Raw genomic sequence first — 20851 nt, 5'->3', positions numbered from 1 at the left:
AAGCTCTGTCAAGTTGGTTGTTGATCATTTCTAGAAATTAAAGCCTTGCCATAGATGTTCAAGCCAATTTAAGTCAAAACTTTAAATAAGCCACTCAGGAACATTCAATGTCATCTTGGTAAGCAACACCAGTGTAGATTTGGCCTTCTGTTTTAGGTTATTGTCCTGCTGAAAGGTGAATTTGTTTCCCAGTATCTGTTGGAAAGCAGACTGAACCAGGTTGTCCTCCAGGATTTTGCCTGTGCTTTGCTCTATTCCGTTCAATTTCATCCTAAAAAAACTCCCTTGTCCTTGCCGATGACAAACATACCCATAACATGAGGCAGCCACCACCATGCTTGAAAATATGGATTTTTTTTTGACACATTTTGTGCAGTATTACTTTAGTGCCTTGTTGCAAATAGGATAAATGTTTTGGTATATTTTCATTCTACAGGCTTCCTTATTTTCACTCTGTCATTTAGGTTATTATTGTGGCGTAACTACAATGTTGTTGATCCATCCTCAGTTTTCTCCTATCACAGCCATTAAACGCAGTTTCCTTCCTCTCCGGCAACTGAGTTAGGAAAGACTCCTGTATCTCTGTAGTGACTGGGTGTATTGATTCACCATCCAAAGTGTAATTCATAACTTTACCGTGCTCAAAGGGATATTCAATGTCTGCTTTTTTATTTTACCCATCTACCAATAGGTGCCCTTCTTTGCGAGGCCTTGAAAAACCTCTTTGTGGTTAAATCTATTTTTGAAATTCACTGCTTGTCATGACTTCTACCGAAGTCGTTGGCTCTCCCTGTTCGGGCGGTGCTCGTCTTCTAGCCATCATTGATCCATTTTTCATTTTCCATTGGTTTTGTCTTGTCTTCCTACACACCTGGTTTCAATCCCATTCATTACCTGTTGTGTATTTAACCCTCTGTTTCCCATCATGTCTTTGTCAGAGATAGTTTTATGTCCAGTTCGTGTTGTTTGTATTTGGTGCGTGACGGGTCCTCGTACCCAATTTGTTTAATTTGTCTTTATGGTTTCGGAGTTATGTTTGTTTTATTAAATTATTCCATTTTACCAAGTTGAATTCTCCTGCGCCTGACCTCCCTGCCACCTATACACACGATTGTGACAGAATCTCTGACCACCAATGAAGTCAGCAAGAGAATTAAACTTGGTTTAAACTTGGTTTAAATCTAGTTAAGGAGGAAATCAACGCCTTTGCAGCCTGAATGGAGGATGTTTTAGGTACGAACCAGTCCTCGGGGATATGAGTTTATTCCCGGCCTTTGGGCTAGCACTGTTTCTGCGTGAGAGGTGGGATATAGGGGGCTCAATATGTAGTTCTTTGCTTAGAAATAGGAAATTATTCGTATTTCTATGACTCTTTGTGTTGATTAGCTACCAGCTATGAAACAAAACAGTGGAAATACTTAATAGCTAATTGTTTTGCTATAAATACATTTTCAGTTATCATGTCCAATTTTTTTTTTTTTTTTTTTTGGGGGGTGGTGGCACTGTAAAGCCCTGAAATTCACTGAAAGAGAAGATGCAGGAGCATCATGCTCTCCCCCCTCCTCTGTGTAAAGAAATATGACTGTAACCAATCACACTGCCAACAGGCACCAGGAGGCGGGACAGACAGCAGACTATCATACCAGCAGTGTTTCCATGTCATTTGTTGCTTTGTGACTGACAGGTGCCTGTACTATCAGTAGATCGCTAGAAGATGCATATGGTTCATTCTAGTGGGAGGGAGCTCGGGCAGAATGTTTTGTGACCTTACCCCTAACCCCGTACCCCTAACCCCGTACCACTAATCTCTTACCCCTTACCCCTAACCTCTTACCCCGTACCCCTAACCTCTTACCCCTTACCCCTCTTACCCCTAACTCCTAGCCCCTTACCCCTAACCCCTTACCCCTAACCCCTTACCCTAACCCTGTACACCTTACCCCTAACCCCGTGCCCCTAACCCCTAACATCTTACCCCTAACCCCATACCCCTTACCCCTAACCCCTTACCCCTAACCCTGTACACCTTACCCCTTACCCCATACCCCTTACCCCTAACCTCTTACCCCTAACCCCTTACCCCGTACCCCTAACCCCTTACTCCGTACCCCTAACCCCTAACCTCTTACCCCTAACCCATAACCCCTTACCCCTAACCTCTAACCCCTAACCTCTATCCCCATACCCCTAACCTCTTACCCCTTACCTCTTACCCCTAACCTCTAACCCCTAACACCAGAGGTCAGACGGGTGGTAATGGAGCCATATGTACAACAGCACTTATTCATACATGCATTAATCCATTCAGGTTACCACACACACACACACACACACAGACACACACACACAGACACACACACACACACACACACACACACACACACACACACGTGCGTTCAGTGATGAGGTAGTTCATCAGCCAACTGTCGTCTTTTCATGCTGAGATTTGGACCAGAAATCATCTCATTATGGAAGAAACATCATGGTGCCCTGTGCAACATAACAACAAGCATATGGAGCTGTCGCCTATCTGTCCTCTTCCTCTACCCATCCTCTTCATCAACAGGCTGGGATTGCATCCCAAATGGCCTCACGGTGCCCTGTGCAACATAACAACAAGCATATGGAGCTGTCGCCTATCTGTCCTCTTCCTCTACCCATCCTCTTCATCAACAGGCTGGGATTGCATCCCAAATGGCCTCACGGTGCCCTGTGCAACTTAACAACAAGCATATGGCGCTGTCGCCTATCTGTCCTCTTCCTCTACCCATCCTCTTCATCAACAGGCTGGGATTGCATCCCAAATGGCATCATGGTGACCTGAGCAACTTAACAACAAGCATATGGAGCTGTCACCTTTCTGTCCTCTTCCTCTACCAATCCTCTTCATCAACAGGCTGGGGTTGCATCCCAAATGACACCCTGGTCCCTTCTGGGCTCTGGGCTCAGACTGCTGAACACTTGAACTGGAATGACCACCTGCTCTGATTCTCCACACCTTAACACACACACAGACACACAGACACACACACAGACACACACACAGACACACAGACACACACAAGCTACACACACACACACACACACACACACACACACACACACACACACACAGTCACACACACACACACACACACAGGCACACACAGACACACACATACACACACATACACACACACACACACAGACACACACATACACACACAGACACACACACACACACACAGACACACACACAGACACACACAGACACACACACAGACACACACATACACACACAGACACACACACACAGACACACACAGACACACACAGACACCACACACAGACACACACACACACACAGACACAGACACACACACACACACACACACAGACACACACATACACACACAGACACACACACACACACACACAAGCTACACACACACACACAGACACACACATATACACACACACACACTACAGACACACACACACAAGCTACACACACACAGACACACACACACACACTACAGACACACACACACACACTCTACAGACACACACACACACAGACACACACATACACACACACACACACACTACAGACACTCACAAACACACACACGCTACAGACACACACACACTACAGACACTCACAAACACACACACGCTACAGACACACACACACACACACAAGCTACACACACACATTGCATCTGCTGCTTCCAGTCTCTTATTGTTATTGCTAAATACTGCACAATTTTTTACACTTCTGCCCCATTCTCCCTTTCCCCAAAACATGTGTAAATATTTGACTATAAATTGTTCCTTCCTGTATTATTCTTGAAAGGCTGGTCATGGCTCACATCAACACCCTCATCCCAGAAACCCTGGACCCATTTCAATTCGTATACCGCCCCAACAGATCCACAGATGATGCAATCTCTATTGCACTCCACACTGCCCTTTCCCACCTGGACAAAAGGAACACCTATGTGAGAATGCTGTTCATTGACTACAGCTCAGCGTTCAACACCATAGTGCCCACGAAGCTCATCACTAAGCTAAGGACCCTGGGACTAAACACCTCCCTATGCAACTGGATCCTGGATTTCCTGACGGGCCACTCCCAGGTGGTAAGGGTTGGCAACAACACATCCACCACGCCTACCATCAACATGGTGGCCCCTCAGGGGCGTGTGCTTAGTCCCCTCCTGTACTCCCTGTTCAACAACAACTGCGTTGCCAAACATGACTTCAACACCATCATTAAGTTTGCTGACGACACCAAGTTGCTAGGCCTGATCACCGTCGATGATGAGGTAGCCTATAGGGAGGACGTCAGAGATCTGGCCGTGTGGTGCCAGGACAACAACCTCTCCCTCAACGTCAGCAGGACAAAGGAGCTCATTGTGGACTACAGGAAATGGAGGGGCGAGCACGCCCCCATCCACATCGACGAGGCTGTAGTGGATTTGGGTCGAGAGCTTTAAGTTCCTCGGTGTTCACACCACTAAGGAATTAACATGCTCCACACACACCAACACAGTCGTGAAGAGGGAATGCCAGTGCCTCTTCCCCCTCAGGAGGCTGAAAAAAACTTGCCATGGGCCCTGAGCTCCTCAAAAAAAATGATACAGCAGCGCCATCGAGAGCATCTTGACTGGCTGCATCACCACTTGGTACGGCGACTGCATGGCGCTACAGAGGGTAGTGCGAACGGCCCAGTACATCACTGGGGCCAAGCTCCCTACCATCCAGGACCTCTACACCAGGCGGTGTCAGAGGATGCCCCCCCCAAAAAAAGTGTCAAAGACTCCAGGCACCCAAGCCTGTTCTCTCTGCTACCTCACGACAAGCGGTACCAGTGCACCAAGTCTGAAAACAACAGGACCCTGAACAGCTTTTACTCCCGAGCCATAAGACGACTAAACAAAGCTGCTACATAGCTAATCAAAAGGCAAACTACCTGCATTGACCCACTAACTCTCTTGCACGGACTCTATACACACACACTGGACTCTACCCAACACAATGGACTCTACCCAACACACTGGACTCTACCCAACACACTGGACTCTACCCAACACAATGGACTCTACCCCACACACTGGACTCTACCCAACACACTGGACTCTACCCAACACAATGGACTCTACCCAACACACTGAACTCTACCCCACACACTGGACTCTACCCAACACAATGGACTCTACCCAACACACTGGACTCTACCCAACACACTGGACTCTACCCAACACAATGGACTCTACCCAACACACTGGACTCTACCCAACACAATGGACTCTACCCAACACAATGGACTCTACCCAACACAATGGACTCTACCCCACACACTGGACTCTACCCAACACAATGGACTCTACCCAACACAATGGACTCTACCCAACACACTCACAGATGCGCCACACACTAACACACACATTCACACACCAACACACACACTTACACACACCAACACACACATTCACACACCAACACACACACTTACACACACCAACACACACACTTACACACCAACACACACACTTACACACACACCAACACACACATTCAGACACAAAATACGCTGTCTATGATCTACCCTGTTGCCTAGTCACTTTACCCCTACCATGATTCTGCCACCACCATGCTTTACCGTAGAGATGGTGCCAGGTTTCCTACAAACATGATGCTTGGCATTCAGGGCAAAGAGTTCAATCTTGGTTTCATCAGACTAGAGAATCTTGTTTCTCATGGTCTGAGAGTCCTTTAGGTCCCCTTTGGCAAACTCCAAGCGGGCTGTCATGTGCCTTTTACAGAGGAGTGGCTTCTCCTTGGCCACTCTACCATAAAGGCCTGATTGGTAGAGAGATGGTTGTCCTTCTGGAAGATTCTCCCATCTCCACAGAGGAACTCTGGAGCTCTGTCAGGGAGTTGTTCTATACTAGTATTCTTCATTAGCCCAGCACCTATGTCTTTAAGGATGTGCGTATGACCACAAACTTTGCTCTGTCAGAGTGACCATCAGGTTCTTGGTGACCTCCCTGACCAAGGCCCTTCTCCCCCTGATTGGTCAGTTTGGCTGGGTGGGCAGTTCTAGGAAGAGCCTTGGTTGTTCCAAACTTCTTCCATTTAAGAAAGATGGAGGCCACTGTGTTCTTGGGGACCTACAATACTGTAGACATTGTTGGTACCCATCCCCAGATCTGTGCCTCGTCACAATCCTGTCTCGGAGCTCTACGGACAATTCCTTCAACCTCATGACTTGGTATTTGCTCTGACATGCACGGTCAACTGTTGGAGCTTATATAGACAGGTGTGTGCCTTTCCAAATCATGTCCAATCAATTGAATTTTCCACAGGTGGACTCCAATCAAGTTGTAGAAACATCTCAAGGATGATCAATGGAAACAGGATGCACCTGAGCTCAATTTGAGTCTCATAGCAAAGGGTCTGAATGATTATGAAATAAAGTATTTATGTTTTTATTTTTGATACATTTGCAAAAATGGGGAATTGTGTGTAGATTGATGAGGATTTATTAATTGTTTTCATCCATTTTAGAATAAGGCTGTAATGTAAGAAAATGTGGAAAAATCAAGGGGTCTGAATACTTTCTGAAGGCGCTGTATATATGTTCAAAGCTACCTCAATTATAGCGTACCCCTGCACATCGACTCGGTGCTGGTACTCCATGTATATAGCCATGGTACTTTCTACTTCCTGTATATAGCCATGGTACTTTCTACTTCCTTTATATAGCCATGGTACTTTCTACTTCCTGTATATAGCCATGGTACTTTCTACTTCCTGTATTTTGCCATGGTACTTTCTACTTCCTGTATATAGCCATGGTACTTTCTACTTCCTGTATATAGCCATGGTACTTTCTACTTCCTGTATATTGCCATGGTACTTTCTACTTCCTGTATATAGCCATGGTACTTTCTACTTCCTGTATTTTGCCATGGTACTTTCTACTTCCTGTATATAGCCATGGTACTTTCTACTTCATGTATTTTGCCATGGTACTTTCTACTTCCTGTATATAGCCATGGTACTTTCTACTTCCTGTATATAGCCATGGTACTTTCTACTTCCTGTATATTGCCATGGTACTTTCTACTTCCTGTATATAGCCATGGTACTTTCTACTTCCTGTATTTTGCCATGGTACTTTCTACTTCCTGTATATAGCCATGGTACTTTCTACTTCATGTATTTTGCCATGGTACTTTCTACTTCCTGTATATAGCCATGGTACTTTCTACTTCCTGTATATAGCCATGGTACTTTCTACTTCCTGTATATAGCCATGGTACTTTCTACTTCCTGTATTTTGCCATGGTACTTTCTACTTCCTGTTGGGCTTGTAAGGTCTCTTAAGGAAGCATTTCACGGTCATCAGAAAGAAAGGAGGACCAAGGCACTCTTCATATAATCAATTAAAATATCTTTATTTGTATGGCATGTTCAATAGAAACAAAGTTTAAAAACGTGTTTTAGCTGCATGGCCTTCGTCAGGGAGTACAGGTCTACAGCATGTTGTATTAGGGGTATGTAAGAAATACAATTTGATTTGATTTGTGTTCCACATGTTACTTTTATTTGTTATTATTATTCGTTGTTCACTGTGTATTTATTCCTCATGTTACTATATTCATTTGTTTATGTATTTAAAAATAATCTTTATCTTAACTCTGTATTGTTGGAAAAGGATCCATGAGTTTAAGAAGCATTTCACTGTTAGTCTACACCTGTATGTGACAATTCACATTTGATTTGATTTATACTTGTGCTCAAATGTTTATTATTTTATTGTATTTATAATAAAAATGTTCTATTCTACTGAGCCATTTACCTTAATAAGTTCCTCTTCTTATATTTTATATGTTCTTCTTGTTGTTTAGTTGTTAAGAGGGAACATGCAAGTCAACATTGGGTTGGATGGTGTGTACTGTGTCTATACTGTAAATACGACTAATAAAGCCTGGAACTTGATGGATGCTGGAAATAAAGTCTGTTTTCAGAGAATGATGTACTATCTGCTGGGGTTGGCAATGGACCGAGGGCTACAAAAGGTCTCTCTCTCTCTTTCTGTTCTCTCTCTGTTCTCTGTTCTCTCTCTCTGTTCTCTCTCTGTTCTCTCTCTCTCGCTTCTCTCTCTCTGTTCTCTCTCTCTCTCTCTCTCTCTCTCTCTGTAATCTCTCTCTGTTCTCTGTTCTCTCTCTCTCTCTCTCTCTCTCTCTGTTCTCTCTCTCTGTTCTCTCTGTTCTCTCTCTCTTGCTTCTCTCTCTGTTCTCTCTCTCTGTTCCCTATCTGTTATCTCTCTCTCTCTCTCTCTCTCTCTCTCTCTCTCTCTCTCTCTCACACACTCTCTCTCTCTCTGTTCTCTTTCACACTCTCTCTCTGTTCTCTCTTTCTCACACTCTCTCTCTCTCTCTCTCTCTCTCTCCGTTCTCTCTTTCTCACACTCTCTCTCTCTCTCTCTCTCCATTCTCTCTTTCTCACACTCTCTCTCTGTCTCTCTCTATCTCTCCTTAGGGCTTTCTGAAGTACTGTCCCAGCGGCTCTGTTCTCTCTCTGTTCTCTCTCTGTTCTCTCTCTCTCGCTTCTCTCTCTCTGTTCTCTCTGTTCTCTCTCTCTCGCTTCTCTCTCTCTGTTCTCTCTTTCTCTGTTCCCTATCTGTTATCTCTCTCTCTCTCTTTCTCTCTCTCTCTCTCTCTTTCTCTGTTCTCTATTTCTCACACTCTCTCTCTCTCTGTTCTCTCTTTCTCACACTCTCTCTCTCTCTGTTCTCTCTTTCTCACACTCTCTCTCTGTCTCTCTCTATCTCTCCTTAGGGCTTTCTGAAGGACTGTCCCAGCGGCAACCTGAACGTGGAGGAGTTCAAGAAGATCTACGCCAACTTCTTCCCGTACGGAGATGCCTCCAAGTTCGCCGAGCACGTCTTCCGAACGTTCGACACCAACAACGACGGCACCATCGACTTCCGGGAGTTCATCATCGCGCTGAGTGTCACGTCACGGGGAAAGCTGGAGCAGAAACTGAAGTGGGCCTTCAGCATGTATGACTTGGATGGGAATGGGTACATCAGCCGTGATGAGATGTTGGAGATCGTACAGGTGAGACATGGGATTTGTAGTCCTGGTGGAGGTCGTACAGGTGAGGAGGACCACTTCAGTTTCTGCTCCAGCTTGCCCAGCTCGTTTTAGTAATCAATGTTTCTCATTTAAATGTGGTTGAATACTTCCTACTGCTTCCTCTCTAGGTTTCTTCCTAGGTTCCTGCCTTCTAGGTAGTTGTTCTTAGCCATCGTGCTTCTTCCTCTGCATTGCTTGCTCTTTGGGGTTTTAGGCCGGGTTTCTGTAAAGCACTGCTGATGTGAAAAAGGGATTTATGAATTACATTTCGGTTTGTGTCACGGGATTCTTCTGGTGAAAGAGAGGCGGACCAAAACGCAGCGTGGTTATTGTGATACATCTTTAATAAAGATGATAAATGAACAATATACAAAACCCAACACAAAACAGCCCTGTCTGGTGTAACAAACACAGGAACAATCACCCACAAAACCCAACACAAAACAGCCCTGTCTGGTGTAACAAACACAGGAACAATCACCCACAAAACAGCCCTGTCTGGTGTAACAAACACAGGAACAATCACCCACAAAACCCAACACAAAACAGCCCTGTCTGGTGTAACAAACACAGGAACAATCACCCACAAAACAGCCCTGTCTGGTGTAACAAACACAGGAACAATCACCCACAAAACCCAACACAAAACAGCCCTGTCTGCTGTAACAAACACAGGAACAATCACCCACAACACCCAACACAAAACAGCCCTGTCTGGTGTAACAAACACAGGAACAATCACCCACAAAACCCAACACAAAACAGCCCTGTCTGGTGTAACAAACACAGGAACAATCACCCACAAAACCCAACACAAAACAGCCCTGTCTGGTGTAACAAACACAGGAACAATCACCCACAAAACCCAACACAAAACAGCCCTGTCTGGTGTTACAAACACAAAGACAGGAACAATCACCCACAAAACCCAACACAAAACAGCCCTGTCTGGTGTAACAAACACAAAGACAGGAACAATCACCCACAAAACCCAACATGTAACGGTTTTCTAGGTGTGGTGAAGGAGAGTCGGAAACCGAAAACAGCCTATACTTGTGTCAACTAACACAGACCAAGGACATCAGGACACTAAGGACAATCACCCACGACAAAGTCAAAGAATATGGCTGCCTAAATATGGTTCCCAATCAGAGACAACGATAAGCACCTGCCTCTGATTGAGAACCACTTCAGACAGCCATAGACTTTGCTAGATAACCCCACTAGCTACAATCCCAAATATATACACACCAAAACCCCAAGACAAAACACACCACAATACAAAAACCCCATGCCACACCCTGGCCTGACCCAATACATAAAGATAAACACAAAATACTTAGACCAGGGCGTGACACAACACAAAACAGGCTACCTAAATATGGCTCCCAATCAGAGACAACGACTAACACCTGCCTCTGATTGAGAACCATATCAGGCCCAAACACAGAAACAGACAAACTAGACATCCAACATAGAATGCCCACTCAGATCACACCCTGACCAAACCAAACATAGAAACATACAAAGCAAAGTATGGTCAGGGTGTGACAGTTTGATTGATCCTACAGAACAATAGACATATCAGTCATTATGGAGATCCTACAGGAGAATTTCACTAGGGCCCATAGGGTGACAGACCCCACACATAATCAAGGACCCCACACCCCCCAGCCACGAGCTGTTCGCTCCCTTACTGTCGGCCAGACGGTAAGGGAGTGAACAGCTCATACTTCCAAGTAGTAGATGTCCTGGATGGGTGGCAGCACGGTCCCAGTGATGTACTGGGCCGTCGTCACCACCCGCTCTATGTGTCATTGGCCAGATTATCACGCGAAGAGAAAGAAAAAGTAACTTTCCTAAAAAAAATAAGCCTTTTTCCATGACCTGGGTGATTCCATGACCTGGGTGATTCCATGACCTGAGTGATTCCATGACCTGAGTGATTCCACCTGGGTGATTCCATGACCTGGGTGATTACATGACCTGAGTGATTCCATGACCTGAGTGATTCCATGACCTGGGTCATTCCATGACCTGGGTGATTCCACCTGGGTGATTCCATGACCTGGGTGATTCCATGACCTGGGTGATTCCATGACCTGAGTGATTCCATGACCTGGGTCATTCCATGACCTGGGTGATTCCATGACCTGGGTCATTCCATGACCTGGGTGATTCCATGACCTGGGTGATTCCACCTGGGTGATTCCATGACCTTGGTGATTCCATGACCTGGGTGATTCCACCTGGGTGATTCCATGACCTGGGTTATTCCATGACCTGGGTCATTCCATGACCTGGGTGATTCCACCTGGGTGATTCCATGACCTGGGTCATTCCATGACCTGAGTGATTCCATGACCTGGGTGATTCCATGACCTGGGTGATTCCATGACCTGAGTGATTCCATGACCTGAGTGATTCCATGACCTGGGTGATTCCATGATCTGGGTGATTCCATGACCTGGGTGATTCCATGACCTGGGTGATTCCATGACCTGAGTGATTCCATGACCTGGGTGATTCCATGACCTGAGTGATTCCATGTCCTGGGTGATTCCATGACCTGAGTGATTCCATGACCTGGGTTATTCCATGACCTGAGTGATTCCATGTCCTGGGTAATTCCATGACCTGGGTGATTCCGTGACCTGGGTGATTCCATGACCTGAGTGATTCCATGTCCTGGGTGATTCCATGACCTGGGTGATTCCATGTCCTGGGTGATTCCATGTCCTGGGTGATTCCATGACCTGAGTGATTCCATGACCTGGGTGATTCCATGTCCTGGGTGATTCCATGTCCTGGGTGATTCCGTGACCTGGGTGATTCCATGACCTGGGTGATTCCATGTCCTGGGTGATTCCGTGACCTGGGTGATTCCATGACCTGGGTGATTCCATGTCCTGGGTGATTCCATGTCCTGAGTGATTCCATGTCCTGGGTGATTCCATGTCCTGGGTGATTCTATGACCTGAGTGATTCCATGACCTGGGTGATTCCATGTCCTGGGTGATTCCATGACCTGAGTGATTCCGTGACCTGGGTGATTCCATGTCCTGGGGGATTCCATGTCTTGAGTGATTCCATGTCCTGGGTGATTCCATGACCTGAGTGATTCCGTGACCTGAGTGATTCCATGACCTGGGTGATTCCATGTCCTGAGTGATTCCATGTCCTGGGTGATTCCATGTCCTGAGTGATTCCGTGACCTGAGTGATTCCGTGACCTGGGTGATTCCATGTCCTGGGTGATTCCATGTCCTGGGTGATTCCATGTCCTGGGTGATTCCGTGTCCTGGGTGATTCCGTGTCCTGGGTGATTCCATGTCCTGGGTGATTCCATGACCTGGGTGATTCCATGACCTGGGTGATTCCATGTCCTGGGTGATTCCATGTCCTGGGTGATTCCATGTCCTGGGTGATTCCGTGTCCTGGGTAATTCCATGTCCTGGGTGATTCCATGTCCTGGGTAATTCCATGTCCTGGGTGATTCCATGTCCTGGGTGATTCCATGACCTGGGTGATTCCATGACCTGGGTGATTCCATGACCTGGGTGATTCCGTGCTTTGTATTTAGATAGAAAATAAAAGTAGAATCTTTGCAACGTCAGCATTCAGGAAGCGAGAGTTTTAAACAGAAATATGCGTTGAACCCTCTGTCGAATGGCGTGAGACTAGTATTGTCCCTTTTACTCTGAGAATTACCGGTCAGTGACCATTTGGACATCCTGAAAATATAAAATACAACAGTAAAGCTTTATATATTTGTATTATAAACTGGGTGGTTCGAACCCTGAATGCTGATTGGCTGAAAGCAGTGGTATATCAGACCATGTACCACGAGTGTGACAAAAAACATACTTTATTACTACTCTAATGACGTTGATAACCAGTTTTTTAATAGCAATAAGGCACCTCTGGGGTTTGTGATATATGGCCAATATACCACGGCTAAGGACTATCCAGGTACTCTGCGTCACCTCGTACATAAGACCATCCCTTAGCCGTGGTATATCAGACCATATACCACACCCCTTCAGACCATATACCACACCCCTTCAGGCTATATACCACACCCCTTCAGGCTATATACCACACCCCTTCAGGCCATATACCACACCCCTTCAGGCCATATACCACACCCCTTCAGGCCATATACCACACCCCTTCAGGCCATATACCACACCCCTTCAGGCCATATACCACACCCTTCAGGCCATATACCACACCCCTTCAGGCTATATACCACACCCCTTCAGGCTATATACCACACCCCTTCAGGCCATATACCACACCCCTTCAGGCCATATACCACACCCCTTCAGGCCATATACCACACCCCTTCAGGCTATATACCACACCCCTTCAGGCCATATACCACACCCCTTCAGGCCATATACCACACCCCTTCAGGCCATATACCACACCCCTTCAGGCCATATACCACACCCCTTCAGGCTATATACCACACCCCTTCAGACCATATACCACACCCCTTCAGGCCATATACCACACCCCTTCAGGCCATATACCACACCCCTTCAGGCCATATACCACACCCCTTCAGACCATATACCACACCCTTCAGGCCATATACCACACCCTTCAGGCCATATACCACACCCCTTTAGGCTATATACCACACCCCTTCAGGCCATATACCACACCCCTTCAGGCCACATACCACACCCCTTCAGGCCATATACCACACCCTTCAGGCTATATACCACACCCCTTCAGGCCATATACCACACCCCTTCAGGCCATATACCACACCCCTTCAGGCTATATACCACACCCCTTCAGGCCATATACCACACCCCTTCAGGCCATATACCACACCCCTTCAGGCCATATACCACACCCCTTCAGGCCATATACCACACCCCTTCAGACCATATACCACACCCCTTCAGGCCATATACCACACCCCTTCAGGCCATATACCACACCCCTTCAGACCATATACCACACCCCTTCAGGCTATATACCACACCCCTTCAGGCCATATACCACACCCTTCAGGCCATATACCACACCCCTTCAGGCCATATACCACACCCCTTCAGGCCATATACCACACCCCTTCAGGCCATATACCACACCCCTTCAGGCTATATACCACCCCTTCAGGCTATATACCACACCCCTTCAGGCCATATACCACACCCCTTCAGGCCATATACCACACCCCTTCAGGCCATATACCACACCCCTTCAGGCTATATACCACACCCCTTCAGGCCATATACCACACCCCTTCAGGCCATATACCACACCCCTTCAGGCTATATACCACACCCCTTCAGGCCATATACCACACCCCTTCAGGCTATATACCACACCCCTTCAGACCATATACCACACCCCTTCAGGCCATATACCACACCCCTTCAGGCCATATACCACACCCCTTCAGGCCATATACCACACCCCTTCAGACCATATACCACACCCCTTCAGGCCATATACCACACCCCTTCAGGCCATATACCACACCCCTTTAGGCTATATACCACACCCCTTCAGGCCATATACCACACCCCTTCAGGCCACATACCACACCCCTTCAGGCCATATACCACACCCCTTCAGGCTATATACCACACCCCTTCAGGCCATATACCACACCCCTTCAGGCCATATACCATACCCCTTCAGGCCATATACCACACCCCTTCAGGCCATATACCACACCCCTTCAGGCTATATACCACACCCCTTCAGGCTATATACCACACCCCTTCAGGCCATATACCACACCCCTTCAGGCCATATACCACACCCTTCAGGCCATATACCACACCCTTCAAGCCATATACCACACCCCTTCAGGCCATATACCACACCCCTTCAGGCCATATACCACACCCCTTCAGGCCATATACCTCACCCCTTCAGGCCATATACCACACCCCTTCAGGCCATATACCACACCCCTTCAGGCCATATACCACACCCCTTCAGGCCATATACCACACCCATTCAGGCTATATACCACACCCCTTCAGGCCATATACCACACCCCTTCAGGCCATATACCACACCCCTTCAGGCCATATACCACACCCCTTCAGGCCATATACCACACCCCTTCAGGCCATATACCACACCCCTTCAGGCCATATACCACACCCCTTCAGGCCATATACCACACCCCTTCAGGCCATATACCACACCCCTTCAGGCCATATACCACACCCCTTCAGACCATATACCACACCCCTTCAGGCCATATACCACACCCCTTCAGGCCATATACCACACCCCTTCAGGCCATATACCACACCCCTTCAGGCCATATACCACACCCCTTCAGGCCATATACCACACCCCTTCAGACCATATACCACACCCCTTCAGGCCATGTACCACACCCCTTCAGGCCATATACCACACCCCTTCAGACCATATACCACACCCCTTCAGACCATATACCACACCCTTCAGGCCATGTACCACACCCCTTCAGGCCATATACCACACCCCTTCAGGCCATGTACCACACCCCTTCAGGCCATGTACCACACCCCTTCAGGCCATGTACCACACCCCTTCAGGCCATATACCACACCACTTCAGTCCATATACCACACCCCTTCAGGCTATATACCACACCCCTTCAGGCCATATACCACACCCCTTCAGGCCATATAGCACACCCCTTCAGGACATGTACCACACCCCTTCAGGCCATATACCACACCCCTTCAGGCCATGTACCACACCCCTTCAAGCCATATACCACACCCCTTCAGGCCACATACCACACCCCTTCAGGCCATATACCACACCCCTTCAGGCCATATACCACACCCCTTCAGGCCACATACCACACCCCTTCAGGCCATATACCACACCCCTTCAGACCATATACCACACCCCTTCAGGCCATGTACCACACCCCTTCAGGCCATATACCACACCCCTTCAGGCCATGTACCACACCCCTTCAGGCCATATACCACACCCATTCAGGCCATATACCACACCCCTTCAGGCCATATACCACACCCATTCAGGCCATATACCACACCCCTTCAGGCCATATACCACACCCCTTCAGGCCATATACCACACCCCTTCAGGCCATATACCACACCCCTTCAGGACATGTACCACACCCCTTCAGGCCATATACCACACCCCTTCAGGCCATATACCACACCCCTTCAAGCCATATACCACACCCCTTCAGGCCACATACCACACCCCTTCAGGCCATATACCACACCCCTTCAGGCCATATACCTCACCCCTTCAGGCCAAATACCACACCCCTTCAGGCCATATACCACACCCCTTCAGGCCATATACCACACCCCTTCAGGCCATATACCACACCCATTCAGGCCATATACCACACCCCTTCAGGCCATATACCACACCCCTTCAGGCCATATACCACACCCCTTCAAGCCATATACCACACCCCTTCAGGCCACATACCACACCCCTTCAGGCCACATACCACACCCCTTCAGGCCATATACCACACCCCTTCAGACCATATACCACACCCCTTCAGGCCATGTACCACACCCCTTCAGGCCATATACCACACCCCTTCAGGCCATGTACCACACCCCTTCAGGCCATATACCACACCCATTCAGGCCATATACCACACCCCTTCAGGCCATATACCACACCCATTCAGGCCATATACCACACCCCTTCAGGCCATATACCACACCCCTTCAGGCCATATACCACACCCCTTCAGGCCATATACCACACCCCTTCAGGCCATATACCACCCCTTCAGGCCAAATACCACACCCCTTCAGGCCATATACCACACCCCTTCAGGCCATATACCACACCCCTTCAGGCCATATACCACACCCATTCAGGCCATATACCACACCCCTTCAGGCCATATACCACACCCCTTCAGACCATATACCACACCCCTTCAGACCATATACCACACCCCTTCAGGCCATGTACCACACCCCTTCAGGCCATATACCACACCCCTTCAGGCCATGTACCACACCCCTTCAGGCCATGTACCACACCCCTTCAGGCCATGTACCACACCCCTTCAGGCCATATACCACACCACTTCAGTCCATATACCACACCCCTTCAGGCTATATACCACACCCCTTCAGGCCATATACCACACCCCTTCAGGCCATATAGCACACCCCTTCAGGACATGTACCACACCCCTTCAGGCCATATACCACACCCCTTCAGGCCATGTACCACACCCCTTCAAGCCATATACCACACCCCTTCAGGCCACATACCACACCCCTTCAGGCCATATACCACACCCCTTCAGGCCATATACCACACCCTTCAGGCCACATACCACACCCCTTCAGGCCATATACCACACCCCTTCAGACCATATACCACACCCCTTCAGGCCATGTACCACACCCCTTCAGGCCATATACCACACCCCTTCAGGCCATGTACCACACCCCTTCAGGCCATATACCACACCCATTCAGGCCATATACCACACCCCTTCAGGCCATATACCACACCCATTCAGGCCATATACCACACCCCTTCAGGCCATATACCACACCCCTTCAGGCCATATACCACACCCCTTCAGGCCATATACCACACCCCTTCAGGACATGTACCACACCCCTTCAGGCCATATACCACACCCCTTCAGGCCATATACCACACCCCTTCAAGCCATATACCACACCCCTTCAGGCCACATACCACACCCCTTCAGGCCATATACCACACCCCTTCAGGCCATATACCTCACCCCTTCAGGCCAAATACCACACCCCTTCAGGCCATATACCACACCCCTTCAGGCCATATACCACACCCCTTCAGGCCATATACCACACCCATTCAGGCCATATACCACACCCCTTCAGGCCATATACCACACCCATTCAGGCCATATACCACACCCCTTCAGGCCATATACCACACCCCTTCAGGCCATATACCACACCCCTTCAGGCCATATACCACACCCCTTCAGGCCATATACCACACCCCTTCAGGCCATATTCCACACCCCTTCAGGCCACATACCACACCCCTTCAGGCCATATACCACACCCCTTCAAGCCATATACCACACCCCTTCAGTCCATATACCACACCCATTCAGGCCACATTGCTTAAATATACTACTATCCTACTGTATTAAACACTTTAACCTTAAAATGAACCCAAAAGCATGTCAACAACTAGTTTAACAGCTGCAACCATTGTAAACGTAATCTGCTTAATGTACACTATCGGTCAAACGTTTTAAAGGGTTTTTCTTTCTACATTGTAGAATAACAGTGAAGACATCAAAACTATGAAATAACACGTGAAATCATCTCGTAGCAAAAAAGTGATAAACAAATTTGCACCCTCTAGTTTTGATGTCTTCACTGTTATTCTACAATGTAGAAAATAGTAAAAAAATAAAGAAAAACCCCTTGAATGAGTCGGTGTTCTCAAACTTTTGACCTTTAGTGCATTACTATCGAACTGTACTGAAAGCTTTAACCTCATCCACTATCTTACTGCTACAACTGTGCTGAAACCATTCACCTCAAACCATCCCTGTATAAAGGATTAGGACTAATGCTGTCATATGGTAAAAATCTGGACAAATTGATTTTATTTGATTTATTTCACTTTTATTTAACCAGGTGAGGCCAGCTGAGAACAAGTTCTCATTTACAATTGCGACCTGGCCAAGATAAAGCAAAGCAGTTCGACAGATACAACGACACAGAGTTACACATGGAGTAAAACAAACGTGCAGTCAATAATACAGTAGAAAAATGAGTCTATGTACAATGTGAGCAAATGAGGTGAGATACGGGAGGTAAAGGCAAAAAAAGGCCATGGTGGCGAAGTAAATACAATATAGCATGTAAAACACTGGAATGGTAGATTTGCAGTGGAAGAAAGTGCAAAGTAGAGATAGAAATAGTGGGGTGCAAAGGAGCAAAATAAATAAATACAGTAGGGGGAGAGGTATTTGTTTGGGCTAAATTATAGATGGGCTATGTACAGGTGCAGTAATCTGTGAGCTGCTCTGACAGTTGGTGCTTAAAGCTAGTGAGGGAGATAAGTGCTTCCAGTTTCAGAGATTTTTGTTGTTCGTTCCAGTCATTGGCAGCAGAGAACTGGAAGGAGAGGCGGCCAAAGTAAGAATTGGTTTTGGGGGTGACCAGAGAGATATCCCTGCTGGAGCGCGTGCTACAGGTGGGTGCTGCTATGGTGACCAGCGAGCTGAGATAAGGGGGGACTTTACCTAGCAGAGACTTGTAGATGACCTGGAGCCAGTGGGTTTGGCGACAAGTATGAAGCGAGGGCCAGCCAACGAGAGCATACAGGTCGCAATGGTGGGTAGTATATGGGGCTTTGGTGACAATAATGATAATAAATAATGCAGAAGATTGTCAGATTGACAGATAGAAGTGAAAAAGTCTGCCCCCTAGTGTGGAGATTTTTTGCTGCACAATCCAATAGAAGGAACGGCTGACCGTTGCATAGTTTGCTGTCTGCGTGGTTGTTAGAGATGCTAGTGTCAAGTGACAGATTCTTAGGATCTAAGTTGAGCAGACCGAGTGAAGTGGAAACACAACAGGATCAGGATTTAAAACAGAATGTGGGTTTAGTTCACCTTTCTTTTTTACAGCAGGAGTCATTCTTCAGATGGCTCAAAGGAACATTTTCCATTTTACCATTTAAAATGACACTAACAAAACCAATCAAAGGTGCTAAAAACGTCAGGGGAGGTGTTCCATGCCAGAAAGGCAGGCATCCATATTGTCTCCCTCATCAATCCATTTTCCCCAAATGCTACCCGGAAACAACCACGCCTCTGAACTGCAGCCCCTCCTGTGGGTGGCCACACCTCAAACAGAGGGAAACACACAACAACAACTACAACAACAACAACTACAACAACAACAACAACTACAACAACAGCTAACAACAACAACAGCTAACAACAACAACTACAACAACAGCTAACAACAACAACAACAACTACAACAACAGCTAACAACAACAACAGCTAACAACAACAACAACTAATTTGTCAATGAACCAATGAAATTTCTGGCTTGATTATAGCCCACTGGGCACAGACATCAATTCAAAGTCTATTCTGCATTGATTCAACTTAATTTAATTGAAATGACCTATAAACAACATTGATTCAATCAGTGTGTGCCCAGTGGGAAGGCAATTAGCCACACCTGTGACATCAGCATTGTTTCGTTAGCTGGCCAGTGAAGAGGTTACGTAGGGTTGGTCATGAATATTTTGGGTCGGGAATTACGGTGTTGTGTGGTTCTTTCAAGTTTTTGTTGGAACTGGGAAGTCGTTACCAGTTTAGGAGACGGTTACGAGAGAGAGTGAGAAAGAGACAGATTGGGGTACATAGATATAGGGAGAGTTTGAGAAAGAGAAGGAAAACGGGTAGAGAGAATAGATTAAAATGGGGAAAAGAAAGAGAGAGATGGTTCTGATTTGTACTGAGAGCAGTATGGTTGCAAGTGCTGTGTGCTCCAGGATTAGTGAGTTAAATTTAACCAGGGTTTATCCCTGAGTGTGCAGAATACTGGGATTATCCCTGGGCTCACTGAGGTTCTGCTTTGCTGAATGAGAGGAGGAGAGACAGAGGAGAGGAGAGGGAGGAGAGAGGGAGAGGAAAGGAGGCGAGAAAGAGGAAATAAGAAAAGGAGAGAGGAGAAGGGAGGGGAG

At 47.2% G+C, this 20851-nt stretch overlaps 1 protein-coding gene across 1 annotated transcript in view; it reads left to right on the top strand.

The window, feature by feature from the left end:
- LOC115128746 (hippocalcin-like protein 1) overlaps window positions 1-20851 on the top strand; it is an 82617-nt gene that overhangs the window by 54601 nt on the left and 7165 nt on the right. Inside the window, exon 3 of the mRNA XM_029658884.2 lies at window positions 8832-9113. Coding sequence (XP_029514744.1) covers window positions 8832-9113 — 282 coding nt within the window. The remainder of the gene's footprint in view (window positions 1-8831; window positions 9114-20851) is intronic.

This window comes from Oncorhynchus nerka, linkage group LG4 (assembly GCF_034236695.1).
Source record: "Oncorhynchus nerka isolate Pitt River linkage group LG4, Oner_Uvic_2.0, whole genome shotgun sequence".
In the NCBI taxonomy this organism is placed as follows: Eukaryota; Metazoa; Chordata; class Actinopteri; order Salmoniformes; family Salmonidae; genus Oncorhynchus; species Oncorhynchus nerka.
This window is presented reverse-complemented; position numbering and strand designations above follow the sequence as displayed.